Source organism: Ptychodera flava, chromosome 10, assembly GCF_041260155.1.
Source record: "Ptychodera flava strain L36383 chromosome 10, AS_Pfla_20210202, whole genome shotgun sequence".
NCBI lineage: Eukaryota > Metazoa > Hemichordata > Enteropneusta > Ptychoderidae > Ptychodera > Ptychodera flava.
The window spans coordinates 11,415,546-11,435,466 of NC_091937.1; the positions used below are offsets into that span (position 1 = coordinate 11,415,546).

The 19,921-nt window shown below is 36.2% G+C and overlaps 1 protein-coding gene across 4 annotated transcripts in view; it reads left to right on the forward strand.

The window, feature by feature from the left end:
- Window positions 1-19,921, forward strand: part of LOC139142023 (polycomb protein SCMH1-like) — a 43,283-nt gene that overhangs the window by 9,119 nt on the left and 14,243 nt on the right. For 2 of the 4 annotated variants that reach the window (XM_070711809.1, XM_070711811.1), the window contains exons 3-5: window positions 14,598-14,720; window positions 17,252-17,322; window positions 19,216-19,450. In XM_070711809.1, the coding sequence (XP_070567910.1) occupies window positions 14,609-14,720; window positions 17,252-17,322; window positions 19,216-19,450 (418 nt within the window). In that variant the 5' untranslated portion in view covers window positions 14,598-14,608. Of the gene's footprint in view, window positions 1-4,825; window positions 5,003-9,532; window positions 9,679-14,597; window positions 14,721-17,251; window positions 17,323-19,215; window positions 19,451-19,921 lie in introns of those variants that run through there. The other 2 variants (XM_070711812.1, XM_070711808.1) reach the window with 2 other exon arrangements.

Sequence of the window (19,921 nt, forward strand, 5' to 3'; positions counted from 1 at the left end):
AAAAAATACTGTTAGAAATATGTAATATGCATTAAAGCTAAAGATGAATTTAGTTTATTGGCTTATTATGTATGCATGATCTGATAGACTGAAATAAATTTGCTATGATTTATATGTACATTTTATACAAATGTATTTTAATCATGTGCATCAGTCACACATGTGTCTATCTATCTTTGATGTGTGCGTTTTTTCATCATTTATTTATGCATACATGCTTTGAAATGGATTGCTTGGTTCATATATTTTCAGAAAATGAATTTCTCTTTGGGTAGATATGATTATCAAATCAGTAGAACGTAGGATACAGAAAGTGCAAATTTAACCGATTCTACCCATAAATGCATTTTACAAAGATTTTGGTTTTATCGTCTCCTTTTTTTAATGGAAGATTGTTCATATTCAAGAGAATTGAAGTAATCTTGAGCTAAAATTAATGGACAGTTTTAAAAAAAAATACTGAAGCTAAACGTGTACAGTATTGCTCGGTAAAGTCATTGAAGTTAAAGCATTATGGATGCAGGAAAGCCTTGCTGTGACACAGTGCAGAATTTTATATGTCCCATGGGTTGGAGTTTCTGTCCATGCACCAGTGCTCCGATGTTGATCAGTAGTGTCTAGTCTGATCCTGAAGACATCAATTAAAAGTTGTCAAATATTCTGTGGTCATCCTTCTGGGCAGTGTATCAAAATTGTTGTTTGTGAAGAGAGTCTGTGGGAAACTAAAATGTAGTGCGTAAATCGTCAAGTTCATGCAAAGGCGTTTCAAAGTACCACTAGATCAATGGCTCGGAACTTTAAATTCATGGCTGTCCCTCACATGTGTTATATACCGGTACCCAGATTTACCTCAGAACCCCAGAGATACTTCAGTATCTTGCTAGCACTAACAGAAATAGTTGAATGGTGTACACTTATTACCTGTCAATATCAATCAGTACGTTTTCTCCCTTACATGATTTTCTAGCCATAAAACACTTTTTACCAACTGTCCAGTGACCTCCCCTATACTTTTATATCACTTCTCCCTATACTTTAATCTATTAGTTCTGCAATGAATGGGTGCTTTTGAGCAGGCAGTTGTATTTCAAGTAGTATATACCGGTACATATAGTTTTATGTATGTATTACTCTGAAATAAACCAATAATAATCATCATCATAGTTGTGCAACTGTCTAGAAAGTGGCCACCTCCAGCCTCCTGGAAGTACATGTACCGTACATCTGTCATTTCCATTTATATGTAGTTCAATGAGTTTACTCACGGTTTAACGTGTCTACATTTTGGACATTTACCATTGACCCTAAGTGCTCGGCTGTTCAGCAGACATTCATGTGTATCATCTTTGTAATAGGTAATGTGATGAGGGGGTCGTGAAAGATATCCTTGTCAGAAGGCTTTATAAAGATTGACATTGAATACACAATGAAGTGACAGTCGTTGGACCTGCACCTTAAGGTTGTATGGAACCAATGCAAACACTGTATCCAAGGTACGGTGGTGATTGATGTAAGTTAAAACATGTCTGTCATAATCTACATCGTGTAATTTCAATGTTGCAGCTATGATGATGAGGTGCATCTAGATATCGTGCACCAAATACATCGTTTGTAAACAAGAAACTCACACAGGCGCAGTTCCGACGACCATTTCCCTTTAAGTATATAGTCATAGTGTCGAACATTTGAGTTCACAATGTATGCCAACAAACTGACTTCGAGGGTTGTGTACAGGCGGGTGCTGTAGCGTCTCTGTACTTCTAGCTGTACTTCTAGTAACGGTAACAGTCCAAAGAGGAGAGAATGAGTGATTATCCCAATCGTGCATATTGCATGATATCTATGGATGTCGAAAATTTTGGTTACAGATGGCAAATAGAAGAGTTAGGTAGATACACACTGTACAAGTAGTGAATGGGCACACTAAATTTGTGCAGAATGTCCCTGATATTTTCACAACTGGCAAATTTTGGCTGACAGCTGGTTGTTTTTGCATACTGCTGGCTGTTTTCTACATCCCCGGTATCTCTTTTTCATATGTGGGAATTATTTAATTAGAGGTACCGGAAACGTTTCTAGCATTTGTCAAGCAGATCCAACATAAACACAGGTGCTTCACTCGTAATGCTACTCACTGTGACTGTAGCAACGTTTTCCTTCTGGCATAGAGACGTCAAAGCACTTTTAAGGTTCTACATTCCTTGAAAATGAAAGACTGAAACTTTCACTCAAAACTTTCAGTAAGAAAATGTTGAATCATTCTCTTTCAAAATCAAGAATGAAAATCAATGGTCACCATTCAAAATGTTGTACCAGAGAAACAAATTACCCAATATTTACTGAATCTTTAAATTCAAAGCCACTGTCCTTGTGTTAACTCTAAGGAGAAAATGAATTTTCACCTTTCACAGAAAAAATGAGCTGAAAACTTAAGTTATTCCTTCAGCTTCAGAATGAGCCCCAACAAGTGGTAGACCAAAATGGTGTTGGGAAAGTTGTAAGAGAGCCTGAATATCTGTCCCCGAGGCGCATTCTACCTTAAAGGGAGCGACTCTACGTGTAGCTACTGCATTATACAAGTCTTCCACATGACAAACCGGCCAACTTGTTGCTTTTACTAATATTCGAAAGTTTATTTATCAGTATGCAGCCAGGAAATTTGATCAAGAAACAAAATCACCGTAATTTCAGTAGCCAGATACTGTTCCTCAAAGAGAATTCTATCTGCCTATTTACCTGTGGAACTTTGATAGATGTCTGCTGACTTCAGTGACAATGATTAGAGTAATAAGGTAGTGTAATCCACTCACAGATTGTAATCTTACCTTTGTGTTCAGGCTGACACTGCAGGAAATACTGTTTTTCTCAGAAAAGTAGGACAACATTCAATGTAGCAAATGATGTGTTTTGTGTGTGTCCGTAATTTCATATCTCTCTCAGAACAGGGACTTCTGTTGGAGCATTAGTGAAGAACCTGATTTTCTGCGTACCATGCTGGTAAATTGTAAATTGAGGAATAAATTACAGCTAGCAACAGTGAGATGAACTCGGTAAAACGCGGTTAACCTAAATTCACAACCTTCATTGAAGTAGGCGAAATGTAGGCTAGATGTTGACGACGGTCGAGTTTCAGCTGGAGCTGTGCTGCTCCCGTACAGAACTTCAAGACATGTCAGTATCTAACGATTTGACTCGATGTAAGGAATGTGTATTCCCTCACTGAAATGTAGGGTCAGTGTACAAAAAGAATGACCCAGACAATCTTATGGGAGGAGAAGAAGGAAAATGAGTGTAAAAGTTTGATCTGTACAAATATCTTTGTACAGTTAAATGTTTGAACTGCCAATGTTATTCATCAGCATGTAAGGTTTCACGTTTTAGCAGGCTGACATATACATATTACACATGGTTGTCATCCTTGTCTTGGTGCACAATTGAGCAACAGAGTTTTTCGTAGTAAAGCATGTCTCACGCAACTCCTCACTTATCTGAAGAAGTGTTTAACAATGTATATATTGCTTTGATTGAGTTTGTGTGTGCATGTGCTGCTTGAACTCTTCAGAGATTGGTGTGGAAGGGTTGTGGTCAGAACATTGGCTCGGTTATTGAACCACTCTTTTTTTAAGGGTGGGGATTTATTGGAGTGGTTTTATTAACTGTGATGCCTTCGCTAGGTGACTTGGTGGCGTACATTATGAGTTCGAATAGGATGGAGATTTTACCGAATATTAAACCACGTATGCGTAATGTGGTAGGACTTTACCAATGGGGACCAATTGAGGTCAAATTGTTCAAAAGTAACCCTTTCACCATCATGGTCTAGCCCAACCGTATCATTGTGAATGGTTAGTGTGGACCCTGTCTATAGGGCATTGGGCTGAAGAGGTTAATCAACAATAGTGCGTGTTTGTGATATACCTCTTTGGATCAAAAATATACTGCGTTTCTCCTTTTATTAATCGAACAACATTAAAAGTATATTTTGTTTGTCAAGTTGATACCGTAAAGTAAAAAATTGACAGTTCAAAACAATTATATTAGGGTATTAATGTGATGCTGATACATGTAGTTAGAGAAAGGACATGGTGATATTTTACTGCTAATGAGTATTTATTATGAATACCAAACTGAATCAAATAGGTGGGTGTGAGTATAAACAACGTATTGTTCAAGGATATAGATGAGAATGGGTAGCTAACGAAAACAACTGGGTCCTTTAAAATTTGTGTGAATGCTTCCTCTAATCTCTGACGCTGGAACGCTCTACTGTCTTGTCGATTCAACAGCTAACTTTTGAAATATTGTCATCTACTTTTGAGCTAATAGCAACCCCACGGTTGATGGCATATTGGAGCTACTCTCAATGTGCTCAACTACATTTTACCCTTTCACCACCATGGTTTGGCCCAAACCAATGGTAATTGATGGTAGGCATGATCTATTTACATGGAATTAGGGGTGAACAGGTGTAAAGTATGACCTGATAGAAAATATCCAGCCTTCCTTATAGAACAGTAATTTAAAAAGCTTGACACATGTCATGTTTTAGTCCAAACGTGACCATTTATCAAAATCAATAAATAGTGATTATTTAGTCAAGTACCCTCCAACCGACCTCATTTAGATTAGTAAATAACATTCTTATCAAATTACAGTTTTCCGATTGTTGTATTGTTTACTAATTAGGTCAATGAACTTCATTAAAATTCTATTAAGTGTAATGAACTCTCTTTATTCTCTGAAGGTCAATATACAGGTCAGTATACAGGTCAATATACAGTTCAGTAACACCAAGTCTGTGAAGAGCAGAGTGTAGTAAATAGCTCATTCCAGTGGACTCAACTGTCAAGTAGCGATTTGACCTATTCAATGGTACAGAGTTGATTTTTCTTTGAGATTTGTTTATTTCCAGACATCTGAAAATCAACCTGTCAATAGCGATGCAGAATGTGGTGAGATTGTCAAACATGTAATCTCACTTTGTAATCTCACTACATGTAAGGTAAGATTTGCTATTGGATAACTTTACCAGCCACCATTAGCAATAACATAAGGAATGGTACAGGCTTGTGATTGGTTAAATCACCATCAGTTCATTAGCATAAAATTTTCAGCTTGTGTCAAAATGCCAAAATGCTGACTTTTCACATTCACAATATGAACAAAAAATATGATGTCTTGATAAGGCCATTACAAGTTTAAGCATGAAATTTGAGCATCAGTTCCTCCTATAAGTAGGTGTAACCTTTTGAAAATTGATCAGTCCACAAAGATACTAGAGTATGCCATTCCTTTGACAGTTTGTAACGTGTGGACATACAAGTACACTGAAGAAATTGTGCTTTCCCAGGCTGTGGAATATGTGAACAGCTAATCACATTTGTGGATGTGATCAAATCATTTTGCAGCTGGAAATCAAATTACCGGTACATGTACTCCATTGGCAGTGGTGATGATAATTGACAGTTAGACAAATTGTTTAAGCTTCATCTTGTTGTCTTTAATTTCCTGAGGGTAAACCTGTCCACTGTCATGGTTTGAGCCAATTCCTGTTTTTACTATGGAGTAGTTAGACCTCTACACTTTGGTGAAGGGGTGAAGGGGATACTTTGACTTGCCTCATCAGTGATATTGAGCATTGCTGTTATTGCCTTGTGATAGCATGTGTGTTTCCTTGGTCTTTCAAATGACCATCTTCAACCAATGAAAATATTCACTCCCCACATTTTTACACAAAACCACAAAGACTAGTTTTGTAGCCAGCAACGGCATCACAATGGTACAACAGTTAAAGGTATACTGTCACCTGTTCCAATTTTGCCACAGTAACCATGGAAAGAGAAAATTTAACCAACACACGTTGGTTATGATTTCTAACAGATTTTAAGCGGGTGGCCACTTTTTAAAAACAGTGCCCTCACATGGGCATTTTGAATACCAAGGAATGCTCCATTGACCATCTATGGGCATATTTAGATTACAAGTGACTGTATACACTTTACCTTTAACCCTACATCTGCCAATTCTATGGAAAGTACACTGATTTTCCGAGTGTTCATAATCCATTACATGCATAACCTGGCAAGTAAGAGGAGTTCAGTGTATGTGTACTACCAGCCAGCCTAGTCCAGTGACAACACGCCACGTCTAGATAGATTTTCTGGGGGACTTGAACTGCCACGCTGAACTCAAGTATATGTGATTCTTGTACATAAGACATGCTAAGTACAATAGGTAAAAATAGGTTTTGGGTCAATATCACTACTTATTGACTCTACTGGAAAAAGGATTTATCTGATATCTGACATGATATAGCTTCATGGAAAGTCAATATTTCAATAGTCTTGTTTTTTTTCAGTCAGTAGGAAATTTTATCTGGATGTTAGTTTATCTCTAGAAAATGGCAGTGGCAGAAGTCATGCCAATTGTAATCTGTGAATGAGAAAATCCTTGAAGTATTGAAACATTGAAGTATGGTAGCATTCCAGTGACAAGGTGTTAGCACAGGAATTGTGAATTGCAAATTTCAGATCTATGAAATTAGCACAGGGATTGTGAATTGCAAATTTCAGATCTATGAAGTTAGCACAGGAATTGTGAATTGCAAATTTCAGATCTATGAAGTTAGCACAGGCATTGTGAATTGCCAATTTCAGATCTATGAAGTTAGCACAGGGATTGTGAATTGCACATTTCAGATCTATAAAGTTAGCACAGGGATTGTGAATTGCAAATTCAGATCTATGAAGTTAGCGCAGGAATTGTGAATTGCAAATTTCAGATCTATGAAGTTAGCACAGGGATTGTGAATTGCAAATTTCAGATCTATGAAGTTAGCACAGGGATTGTGAATTGCAAATTTCAGATCTATGAAGTTAGCACAGGGATTGTGAATTGCAAATTTCAGATCTATGAAGTTAGCACAGGGATTGTGAATTGCAAATTTCAGATCTATGAAGTTAGCACAGGGATTGTGAATTGCAAATTTCAGATCTATGAAGTTAGCACAGGGATTGTGAATTGCAAATTTCAGATCTATGAAGTTAGCACAGGGATTGTGAATTGCAAATTTCAGATCTATGAAGTTAGCACAGGGATTGTGAATTGCAAATTTCAGATCTATGAAGTTAGCACAGGGATTGTGAATTGCAAATTTCAGATCTATGAAGTTAGCACAGGGATTGTGAATTGCAAATTTCAGATCTATGAAGTTAGCACAGGGGTTGTGAATTGCAAATTTCAGATCTATGAAGTTAGCACAGGAATTGTGAATTGCAAATTCAGATCTATGAAGTTAGCACAGGGATTGTGAATTGCAAATTTCAGATCTATGAAGTTAGCACAGGGATTGTGAATTGCAAATTTCAGATCTATGAAGTTAGCACAGGGATTGTGAATTGCAAATTTCAGATCTATGAAGTTAGCACAGGGATTGTGAATTGCAAATTTCAGATCTATGAAGTTAGCACAGGGATTGTGAATTGCAAATTTCAGATCTATGAAGTTAGCACAGGGATTGTGAATTGCAAATATCAAATATTTGCAAGTTTGTCATTATCAAAAATGGAGTATCTTTTGCCAGATATGTCAGTGTGTTTGTTGAGGGCATTAGGCCAAGAAACATAAAAAGTTTGTTTCTCATCCTAGACATATTGCAAAAATGATGCGGTGACGCAGGTTTTTTTCTCAGATTTTTTTATTCTTCAACCAACAAGAATACGCACAAAACATGAAACCAACATAGGAATGCATGCAGAGATAAATGCACAGAAGTGTTGCTTTAGTATTTTTGTGTATAAACAGTTCTGTGGTTTGACTTTTAGTGCAGCAATGCACAGTTTTGACAGCTTAATATAACAGTGACATATGTGTACAGTTCTGAATGGAATGTTAGTGTCAGTTATTTTGTTTACAGTTCTATTTTATACAGCACTGTGGTTATGCACTACTGTCGCGTATTTTTGCGTTTATTTTTTTTCATTTTATTTCCTCATGAGCAGAAAAAAAATAGGTTAACGCGGCCGCTCTGAATTGACGCACGTGAGGATGAGAAACAAACCTTTTATTTTTCTTGGCCTTACATGTAGGTATATTTTTCAGGGCTTTCCCAGCCATGTTACCAGGGTTCCGTATGGTATATCAATGTACGTAATTATGAGACACTAGAAGTGGTTCCCAAAACATTTTGCCACGTTTCCAAACCTTAGCAAAAACACCGTGTATTTTCTGAACATCAAAACTGACCAGTCTAAACAAAACTTTGTTTGCACATGTAAAGCTGTTACTGTTGCTGTTTAGAGTCAATATTTATAATTTTCAACGGAATGTTATGACTACGCTTTCCATGGTATCATCTTATTAATTGTGATATAGCTACTCGTATGTTATCTGAGTAATGCATTGTATGTCAGTTAATTATCTAGTTATTATCGGTTGGTTTATTCACATTTTGAATTGTAATATTATCTTTGTATGCGGTGTAGGTCATTTCCACAGATAACATAAATCAACAGTCATTTTTATCATCACCCATTTTGAAAGTGTGTTTGTGTGTAAAGATATTGTCTTTAACACTTTAAATGCTGTATATTTCCCACCAAACTTTTAGTGCAACATTTTACCAATTTTTATAAATTTTCCTGTAATTTTTTGATAATTTTGAACCAAATGGACATCAAATTTCATCAGCTACAGTTTTCTATCAAAATTTTGGCAAAAGTCTGACTGGGTTATATTTTTAAAGGTGACAAAAATTGACTTTGGTGCTGAAAGGGTTAAAGGCATGGTGTGACAGACATGTTGGAAATATGGAATATTTTGTGTTGAATGTACAATTTTGAAAGTGCATGTGTAAATTTATTGTCCTTCAAGGCATGATATGACAGACATGTTGAAAAATTTGGAATGTTTTGCGTCGAATGTGTAATGATAGTGAACATTAATTAAAATATGAAACATGAAAATCTATCAGTTACATTTGTGCAAATGGTAATTGGATGATATCAGTAAAGTTTTTAAAATAGGTGTGAATAAAAGCAATCATAGTACAAAGTTTATGAATTTTAACATGTACAGTATCACAGTGCACGAAAGCCATATTTTGAATTCTCACATTTACCAAACTAATGTTCCACGAAAAACAGTTTAAGTCAAGCAAAAATTCTTAATTTTCATTTTTTTGATGCAAGACAAACTTTTACAGTTGAAACAATGCTTTGAAACTATGTTTCACCCATTCGTCATTCTTTGTTCAAATTTTAATCTGATATTCTTTGAAAAATAGGCAGTTCTAACAAAAATTTCAAAATGTTACTGCTCTTCAATTCTTAAAACAGTCCTATCTCCGAAAGCCTTTTTTTAGTATTCTTGCTTGATGTTTGTGCAAATTATTGATGAAGCGTTAATTGAAAAGTGGTTCAAAGTTCAAAGAAATCTCAGTTTTCTGTGTTTTATAACTTTTGGCTGGAGAATGCCGGCAGGGTGAAAGGTCAACCGGGGGAGTAGAGCGGCATTACTCAGACTTGTTATGAGTAAGCCATGACTAAGGTGTTAGACTCAACCTATGTATGTCGCAACTGGGACACAAGACCCACGCTGGTCTTTGATGTGGCTGATATATTGTCTGTCTCTCTTTGACTTCACCTTGAATAGCCGATGTTCAAAGCTTGGAAATGGCCAGTGAGTATGTTATGTAACTACGTCACCTTGTCAGATTTTTTTCTGGTTGGGAAAACTGCGTATGAAGTCAAGACACACTGTCTACCATCTTTCCGTTTTCCCACACTGCCTCTGAACATACACCTACGTCTTTCACAAACATTTATAGCCAGCAGGAATGGGAAAAGTATATAAAAATTGATGTGAATTCAGTTTGCTAATTAAGCCACAGATGTATGATACGTGCATTTGACATTAGATAACTGTATTCAAAATATACTATTACACAATTTTTCGAAATTTGGCAGACGACATACAAAGATCAAAGATACCAAATGTCAGGTATTGATGTGTTTAAAGAACATACGGATTTATCTTTAATACATGTAAGAAATTGAGATGATAATACGAGAGGAACAGAGAGGGAATTTATTTGTGAGCAAACGATTGTGATCTTTAAGAAAGCTTAGATGGCAAATCTTTGTGGGCGGAATCAATGGTTATAACTCACTTTATCACGCCATTATCACAAAGTCTGTTATCCCATACCATAATATCAGCACATGTTTCATCATACTTGCAATAGCTTTGGTATTTGATCAGCCGATTATAACAACAGCCTCATTAGAACATCCCACAGAAGTTTTAATTTGCTTTCATAGGTCTCTGCCTTTTTTTTGAGTTTCATATTATTCAGGGACACTTTTTTAATTGCTTAATTAACCCTTTTCCTGCCAGACAGTATCACTTCCCCATCAGCTAAGTCAGTAAAAAGCGGTATTGAGCCAAAACATGACGTATTTTCACCCACTTGGCTTGGTCTGTTATAGCATCTTTAGTCCAAAAAAATCAAGTTTACAGTATTTATGTTTTCAACAGCTTTTAAATATACAGTATTATGTTAAAATACACCATATGGAATATGTTGTGTTTCATTAATTTTAACCATCTTGACCTGGTGGTGAAATATGGACTTGGCAGGAAAAGGGTTAAAGGAAAATATTCCATGAAGTTGCTACACCTACATGTATTGTTCTGCATGTGTACCATATTTACATGTAATTCATATTTTGCAACCCTTTGTTTTCTATTGTACTTTTTTATCCTCTGAAACAAATTGCTGTCTGTTGAATGTCATCAGGAATATTCCCCCTTCGCTTTTGAATCCAGAGGAGTACTTTCTGTTTTTGGATGAACACCAGAATTCCAGTCTGTATTGTTCAATCTACATTGTACAAGCATGATATTTTGGCCCTGAAGTCGTTTTGAAAAGTTGTTAATACCGTTAGCCTTGTCTAGTTTTAAACAACATATCACAGTAAAGTATACCATGTATTGGTTTATTTATTTATTTATTTATTTATTTTATAGAGAACCTTATGACTGTTGTAAAAATAGGAATTGTTGAGTGCGTAGTTTTGTTCACCACATTCATCAGGGATATATTGACAATGAGCTTACTAATGGTGTAACATACGCAATGTGTTTCTTTTCCTAATCAATCTCAGAGTGCTGGTAAACGATCTCATCATTTATTAATTAATTTATTTATTTATTTTTCAATTAAAACACTACTGTGATAATAGTCTGCTCCTCAAGGTTGCTCTAGATTAACCCTTTCAATCTCTGGAAGGGTTTAACCCTTTCACCACCATGGTTTGTCCCAAATCCATTGTTTTCTATGGTAAAGTTGGACCTGTACACAGGGAACTGGGGGTGAAAGGGTTTAATAGCAGTGCAAGATCTGTAACACTAATGCTGATGTTTTGGTGCGCCAAGGTTGATGTTTTGTCATCAGAGCCAATAGGCAGTTTATTTTCTGCTTTGACAATAGCACTACAATTTATGCTGATCTTTAGGACAAACGTTCAGACAATTTTTGATGTGGGGTTCCTCAGGAATTGTCAGCATTTGGTTGCGTACGGAAATCCATCATCATAGCATGCATAATTTATGATTCATGTTGGCTTTTGTCATTTTGTTGTGTCGTAGTATATCTGTGCTAAATGTAAGAAGAAAAGTCCCGATAAATCCTGGGCACAAAGAAATCTTATTTAGATTAACGATACAAATGTACATCTGTAAATGTAATGGTGAATGAGCTGAGCTTTAGTCAGTGCAAACATGTACGTAGATGTAAATGTTGAAGGGAGGGGGCCATCGACACCAAAGTCAAAGATTGTATGGGACCCATACAGCCAATGTAAATACTGTATCAGAGGTACCGTGTGTTGGCAATTGGTGAAAGTTAAAACATGTTTGTTATAATGTACATCATAAAATTTAAATGTTGCAACTCTATGTTGATGTGATATATCTAAATATTATGCATTAAATACATTATTTGTAAACAAAACAGTAGTCCAGACACAGATCTGGCTACACCTGCTCTTTATCAGTTTTCATCATTCATTTTACCAGTGTCAGTTTTTCCACAGAGTCACATCACCGGTTTGAGAAAATTACAGCAGTGTTTCCGAAAAGTTTACCCCTGTTTATCTGTACTAAGTGACATAAATTTAAACAAGATTTAGCTCTATCCAATCCTACAGGAAGGTAGTAGAAGAAAATTCATCTTTATTCTATAGTTTTTGTTTGTTTGTTTATTTGTTGTGTTGTTTTGACAACCAAGGTTCAGAATTTCAGTAAAATGTATACACAAGCAATGTATGCTGAACATGCACATTATTTTGACCTATTTTAATGTACAGTAAGTTCAATTTTCCTAATGCACTCCTTCTTGCTTTCAAATTCACATATGATATGCCATTGTGAAATATCCCCCTTACTGATGCAATCAAGAAGGTAATTGAAGTGAATTCTTGGAAGAGAACAACAAGCTAGTTGCTGTCCCTTCAAGAACCATACATTGAACAGGTCTCCTATACAATATGCCAGATTCAAAAGACAGGACATTTTTCCTGTGGTTCCTACGCCAAGAAGACCATCAAGTGATTTCAGAGAAACTTGAAAGCATTGCTTGTGATCAGCAAGTATAACCTTTTGATCCATAAATGTAGGTTGAGCCAATTCCACCCTGTCATCGCCATGGTTTGACCCAATCGCATTGTTTTCCATGGCAAAGATGGGCCTCTACACATGGAAACGGGATGAAAGGGCTCACAGTGGAAATATTTGGCAGTGGACAAAAGTAACGGTGTTAAACAGATTTTTGACACAAGTCAATTATACCACCAAGTGAATGAAGCCTGACAAAGGTGATCTGACGCAAACATATGTTATACCAATTAAGTTCCTTTTTCTGTCTGTAGAAAATTAAATACTGTATGACAGGTTGTTTAACCTATTAGGCAATTTCTCACAGTATGACAATATTGTCACTGATGGACAAAAATGATAGTTTATGACACTGACAAGAGCTTCCTGTCCATGGTTATGATGTTCAATTTTCAGACTGTATGAATTACTGTCTTTTGAGATAAAATCAGTGAATTGACAGTCATTGTATTCTATGTGTGGTACACGCATGAATACATCAGATATGATAATGTACCACAGAAAATTCTAGATTACCTTTTCTGTCATGAACAATTCCAAGGTTTATGAATATTCCACATTGATAATGACTCGCTGAACTCTAGATTTGCATGCAGAACTTAAACAGTCGTCATTAATACACTGTGAACAAAGTGGATACTAGTATGTCACACTTCAAGTATTAGATGATAATTCCAATTTGTGTTGTCCTTGTTGTGTAGAGAGGGATAAATTGCCAAGAAAATAGTGAACAAGTAAAAATATATGCATAATAACCATATAAATAAATAGAAAAATGAAATATTTAAGACATACATGTATTACCTTTAATGAATGAATTTTTACTCGAATGTAATGATTCTGAACGGAAATGGTAAATCCTTCAACATGTGCCGAGATGCAGTAATTACTGTATGTTCAGATTCCATTGCTGTTATTACAATATTACCATTGTTGCTATGACAATACTTTGTTGGTCTGCTATGTGTGTGAACTCAATTTGAAGCTTGTGTAGTAAGTTAAATTCTCCTTTTCTTGTCCTTATGAAAATTTAAAAATTTTAATTTTTCCCTATAGAGTTAGCACAGGATGTGTATGCATTTTTTGAAAAATTGTGTTGTGTGGTTTTTATCCTTCACTATAAATTTGAATTACTTCTCCAACCAAGGAAAAGTTTGAGCAAAACCTTTTGTTTTGGGTCATCTAGTTCTGACAATTAAAGAGATTGAACACTTTCAGCACCATGGTTTGGTCCAAACCAATAGTATTCAATGGTACATACTTGCCAATAGTCATATTTTCTGTTCTTCAGTATTTTAGAATACAAATCTCAATGTGAAAAAAATCAACTCGCCAGGAAATGCCATTTCCTGCTTGAACAAGGAAATGTGCGACTCCTTCAGCTCAACAAGTGAAGTGTTTAGTTTCTCAGCTGTGAATTTCTGAGATTGATGTGTTATTGAGAAATTTAAAAGGAGTGCATGAACTAATACAATTCTGTCAATCCGTAGCGTTCATTTTTTGTTCACTCAACACAAAGTCGCACAATGCCTATACATTTACAAGATGTAGGGCAGTCCCATACAGATACCCTCACACGTTGCTAAGGTCCCATGACATCTTCTGGCTCCCATTTCCACATCTCCTGGCTCTTTTGTTTAGCTTTGCTCAGGAAGATGATTAATGCCAGGGATTAATTCACTGTGGATGACTGATGAAATGCCGAGATACATCGGTGAAGATTTTATCATTCGTTTCAACAGACTCCCCCGAGGGCAGATAATCTTCAACGCAGTAGCCCACTGACAACGATAAAACTCAGAGGGCAGAGACGGGATGCAGTTTTGTTTTGCAGGTATTGTCGGAGAACAGAACGCCATGTGTTAAAAATTCAATGCGATGTTGTCTAAATTTCTTCGTTTATGAATAACTTGAACTTGCAGAGCACACCAAAATGAAGAACAAAGAGGACACAAATCCCAACACAAACGACAAAGGTGAAATAAAACAAGAGAAGACAGAAAAACCAAGAGGGAGACCTTGTACAGAACCTAATCCATATCAAAGTAAGTGTTGATGTGACAAGCCTGCTGATAAAATTTTTCATGTTGAACTTTATAAGCAAAGCTCTCTTAATTCCACAAAAGGTCAAGAGTGTGGTCTTTTTGTACAGGGTTGGTTTTATTGTTTAAAAATCTAATGTAAGTATGCGTGGACACGCATGTAAAGCTATTACCTGCAAATATTGCTGCTGTATCATGTGGGTGTTTTTGTTATAGTGATTGAGCTAAACCGATTCGTTACTTTGCCAGTATCAAATCAAAATCTTTTCTGTCAAAATGTCAGTAGAGGAGTTCCACATCGAATGAACAGGAGAGGGTTTATGAGTTTCGCCAGAAGTTTGCCAGTTCACTGACCAATTTGCCAGTTCTTTGACATTTTAGCAACCATTTTCGTTCTCTGAAGGGCTTTAGACCATGCATGCACAGCACGGTTCACAGGCTGATATGCTTGTCTTTGGAAAACACAAAGAAGCTGTAAGTCAGTCGACCTTCTTTCAAAACTTTCCCTTCTTATATCACTTGTAACATTACTACTGAATTGGTAGAGCCTGCACACTTGTGACGGTGCTAGTTTTTGAAACACCACCATCTTCAACCCTTTCACCACCATGGTTTAGCCCAAACCCATTGCAATCAATGGTAACCATGGACCTGTTTACAAGAAATAGGGGTGATCAGGTTACAGAAATATTCAGAACAGGCACCAGATACAGGCAAATGAGTTGGCTTTTAGTGATATTCTATCTTGTCACACTTCTGTTTGACGTCAAAACTTCATTATACGTACAGCTATACATGGTAGGTTTCTCACTGCCCTAGATTTCAGAAAGAACAAAAAGTAAAATGCTGTTTCCTTGTTGTTGCCATTATGCCGTAATTATCACACCCTTTATTTACCCGTAAAGACTCAGTTAGATGGTTCCTTTTATTAAAAATTTACATGGCACTTAATAATTAAATTTTCTGCAATCTTTATTATTTTATTTGATAATTTGAAAACTATAAAAGTTTAAATTAAATATATACTGAGAGATGCACATTAGCGCGAGAACAGTATTGTTGCCATGCCACTGGGGAAGTGAATGGAGTAGCTGTGAGACTTCCGTTAAATGTCACCTTGTGCGTGGAAGGAGCAACAGACAGTAAATCCTGCAAACAGCGTGGATGTGTGTCTCTTTCAGCCAGACATGCCGGAGGAAACAAACAAAAAATGGTCCCACATCTCAGCTCATCACACAAACCGACGATAAATGTTGTGTTATGGAAGCTAACGAGACCAAATCCTAACCCTGTGGCTGGGGCTTCTGTTGAGTGCTCCGCTGGATGCCTTATTGCTCAATAACTAACGTGACATTTGGAATTAAAAGAAATCTTACAGTTTGATGCATTCCAGAGGCGGGCGATGACGTCCATATGACATTTTGCTCCCACGTCTTATTGACAGGCTGTTTGAAACATTGCTTGATTTGAAAAGGTTAAGTGTCGGATACCTTGTTCTTCAGACATTTAAATGTTCTTAATGATCGGACGTACTATGTTTTTGTAATTCTCAAATGCCAGTGAAGTAATACGTTTGTATGTCTGTATCAAAGAAGCCACTTACAATTTTAATATTTTCGTTTTTGATGCGATGATTGCTTAATAACAGACTGGTAAATTTTGAAACGAAAAGAACTAATTAGATTTTTAAATTTGTTCAAAGTAAATCATGGTATGCACCACATTGCCTGTCAGCAGAAATTTGGACAACATTTTGTCTGCTGTGCATGTGGGTTAGTTTCAGCTGTTTATAGTCCAATCCACTAATGTGTGACTGTCTGACTTTCATCATAACATTGATATTCACAAAAGTATCAAATATTTGGTAAACCTTGTACCTGTACAAGTAAATTTCAAAAGTCAAGTGAAAGTGTTTTGACAAATGTTTTATTGTTGTGAATTGATTTTAGAACTGTAACATCATCAGGTATCCTTTGAGTCATTTCCTTTGTTGTCTTAACCTTGTCAACACAATGGTTTGGCCCAATCCCATTGTTTTCTTTGTTAAAACTGGATCATTGTACAGGAAAGTAGGGGTGACTGGGTTAAAACTTGTTATTCTCTTTGAAAAAAAAACAATGTGCTGTCACAACCAAGTTTACGCACCACCAAGGGACTCAAATTTGTCTTCTTTAAATAAAGCAACATTTTACAAATTACATATACTTCCAAAGTAGCTAGAACTGGCTCACAAATTCCCCCATTAACTCAAAAAAGGTACCAGAATTGTTTATAGAAGTAATAGGGCAAAGTAAAATATATAATGATACCAATTGCCCCCTTTTTAGCTCCTGTTTGCATCATATTTATGCAGCCTGCGAATTTCTGCGTTCAATTAATATACCTGTACATCGAAAATCTATATGTATGTTTTTGCTCATTTATCAGTATATACACAGGTATGTCCATCACCACTGTAAATACTGCAGCATTGCTGCATGCATCACTTTAGCAGTTCAGGTCTCATCTTACAAGAATGTTTTCCCTTCTTACAGATAACTTCTCATGGGAAGAGTACTTAAAGGAAACAGGCGGGAGACCGTCACCAAAGCACTGTTTCAAACAGGTAACATAATGTCCAAGCTTCAAGTTCATTATCAGATGCCCTATTCTGCCAGGTTCACTTGTCATCATCAGGTCCAGATTGGTAAAACTAATGATATATAATAATTTCTGTTTAACATGTATTTCTGTATATCACGTTTGAACAGGGTTGTAGTTGAAGACCCCCCAAAAACATACATACACATAATTTTAACTGACTTACCTTGCCGACTGACTTGACTAGACATTGACACTAAGTGTATGTCATATCATAGTGGTATGTAAAACAATGATCCTTTAAGTATTCTGATTTCTATGACAATTTTAAATGAAGTTAGAATGAGCTCAGGGACAGATTTTCAGATTCTCAAACTTTTATAATATATTCTTTTGGCCTACCACTTGATGGGCCTCATTTCAAAGCTCATGGAATGAATTATGTTTTCACAGACTTATTTTTGTGGAATTCAAAAAATGTTATTTTTCTTAGGGATGGCAACCATTTTGAACTTCAAATATTGGTAAACATTGGATGATTTGTTTCGCTAGTACCAAAATTTGTACGGTGATGAGACCCTGATTTTTATTCTTGATTTTGAAAGAAAATGGTTGAAAGTTTGCCGGGGGAAAGTTTGAGCAAAAGTTTAACCCTTTGAGTACTGTAACTTTTCCCACCAAAATTTTAGTACAACATTTTACCAATTTTAGGAATTTTTCTGTGATTCTTTTGATAATTTTGGACCGAATGGACAGCACTTTATCCAGATTACCGTTTTAGATCAAAATTTTTGGAAAAATATAAGAAAAATCTCTGCACTTGAAAACAATTGTCTGGAGTATATTTCATAAAGGTGACAAAAATTGACTTTTGCCCTCAAAGGGTTAAGTCTTTCATTTACAACAAGGCACAAACTACCTTAATTGACCTGGGAAAAGGATACAGATGCTGATAGCTGGGGGATGAACTGGTGAAATTTCCCCATCATCGAACAAGATATGATGCAGTATCCCACTTGATTAAAACAAACTTTCAGAAAACATTGTCTCTGCATGGGGCATGTCACTTGGTTCTGATGTGTACGGTTGGCAAAACTGTCATGAAAAGACAAGAGACCTTATTGATTAATTCATGCCATAGCCCGATATGTTGCCAACTTGCCATTACGGGAACGCTCCATTAACTTAGGAATACCCCACTTCCCTAGAGGATCAATTTCACAGACCTGCCTTTCCTACAATGGCACTACAATGGCACCAGCTGGATTAGATAAACATAACAATGGAACATTCACACCTTGGGGATTAAAAGTCTTCTGTTTGTCACCCGAGTTGCTCAGGCAAGGACTCGGGTTTCAGGTACCATGCAAGTTAATACAGTCGTCCCCTAATGCATTATGAAATTACCAGTACCAGGTGAAGGTATTGCTTAGCGTAATATTGATCATATGATATTGTACAGAATAATCCATTCTATCTTAAGGGGGGAAAGGTTTTACTTTTCAAAGGGCAGTAGTTAACTTTTGATGATTTTTTTACTATTTTGAATGTCAACCATCCTTCTCCCCATAGCATGTTAAAATACACAGTGTTAAGCTTGTCAACTCAGCCTATACATGTGTTGACTTGAGATATTATTTTTGACAAGTGAATTCTGGTCCAGACAAGAATTCAAATGTAAACAATATTCGTGCATTTTACACATATAAACACTAAGTTGACAAGCTAAATAGTGGGTGTTTCAATATTCTTTCGGGAGTAGAATATGAAGTTGCAATTAACATACCGGTATATTACAAAATAAAAATAATGAAAAAATCATCAAATGTTAGCATTACTGGCCCTTTAAAATTTAAATATGAATCAACTTATCATCAAGGTAAGTTTTACAGTAAATTGTACTATTCCTTTATTGCAGCCCCTAACCCCACCGGTAAATGAATTCAAAATAGGAATGAAACTGGAGGGGCAGGACCCACGGAATATCACTTCAACCTGCGTGGCCACAGTCGTCGGGCTTCAGGGCCCCCGAATCAGGCTACGGCTGGACGGCGGTGACAACAAAAACGACTTTTGGCGGTTAGTTGATAGCAGTGACATCAAGCAAATAGGATGGTGTGAGAAGCACGGAGGGCTACTTCAACCCCCTTTGGGTAAGTTAACTTGTTATCCATCCTTACCTGTCTATGTTGTGGATGTATTCACTTATGTTCCTTGCTAAGATAATGCTGACTTGGGTACACAGGTGATTGAAGTTGAATAAGGGCGATTCTAAGATTACAAAGTTTTCTTTAAAAAAATATTTAATGCCACTTAAGCTGTAATTTTGAATCTGATTGAATCCAGGCACATACACATAATTCTGCAGCTGCTCTGTTCTATTTGCAACTCAAAAAATAATTCAGTTGTTAAATTCTTAAGTCATGTATTCACTGCCAATGTTTGGAAAAGTTCTGCTGTCACACTTTTGTAAGTGTTTTTATACAAGTTGCATTTGATTTCAAGCCCTCTTATTGCAAAATATATGAAAAGAAAGTGCTAATGGGCTTTAATGCTAAGCATTACAAAAAAGCCCATCTCCACTGCTATTTTGTAACATTATCACCAGAGTATAGTCTGTAATG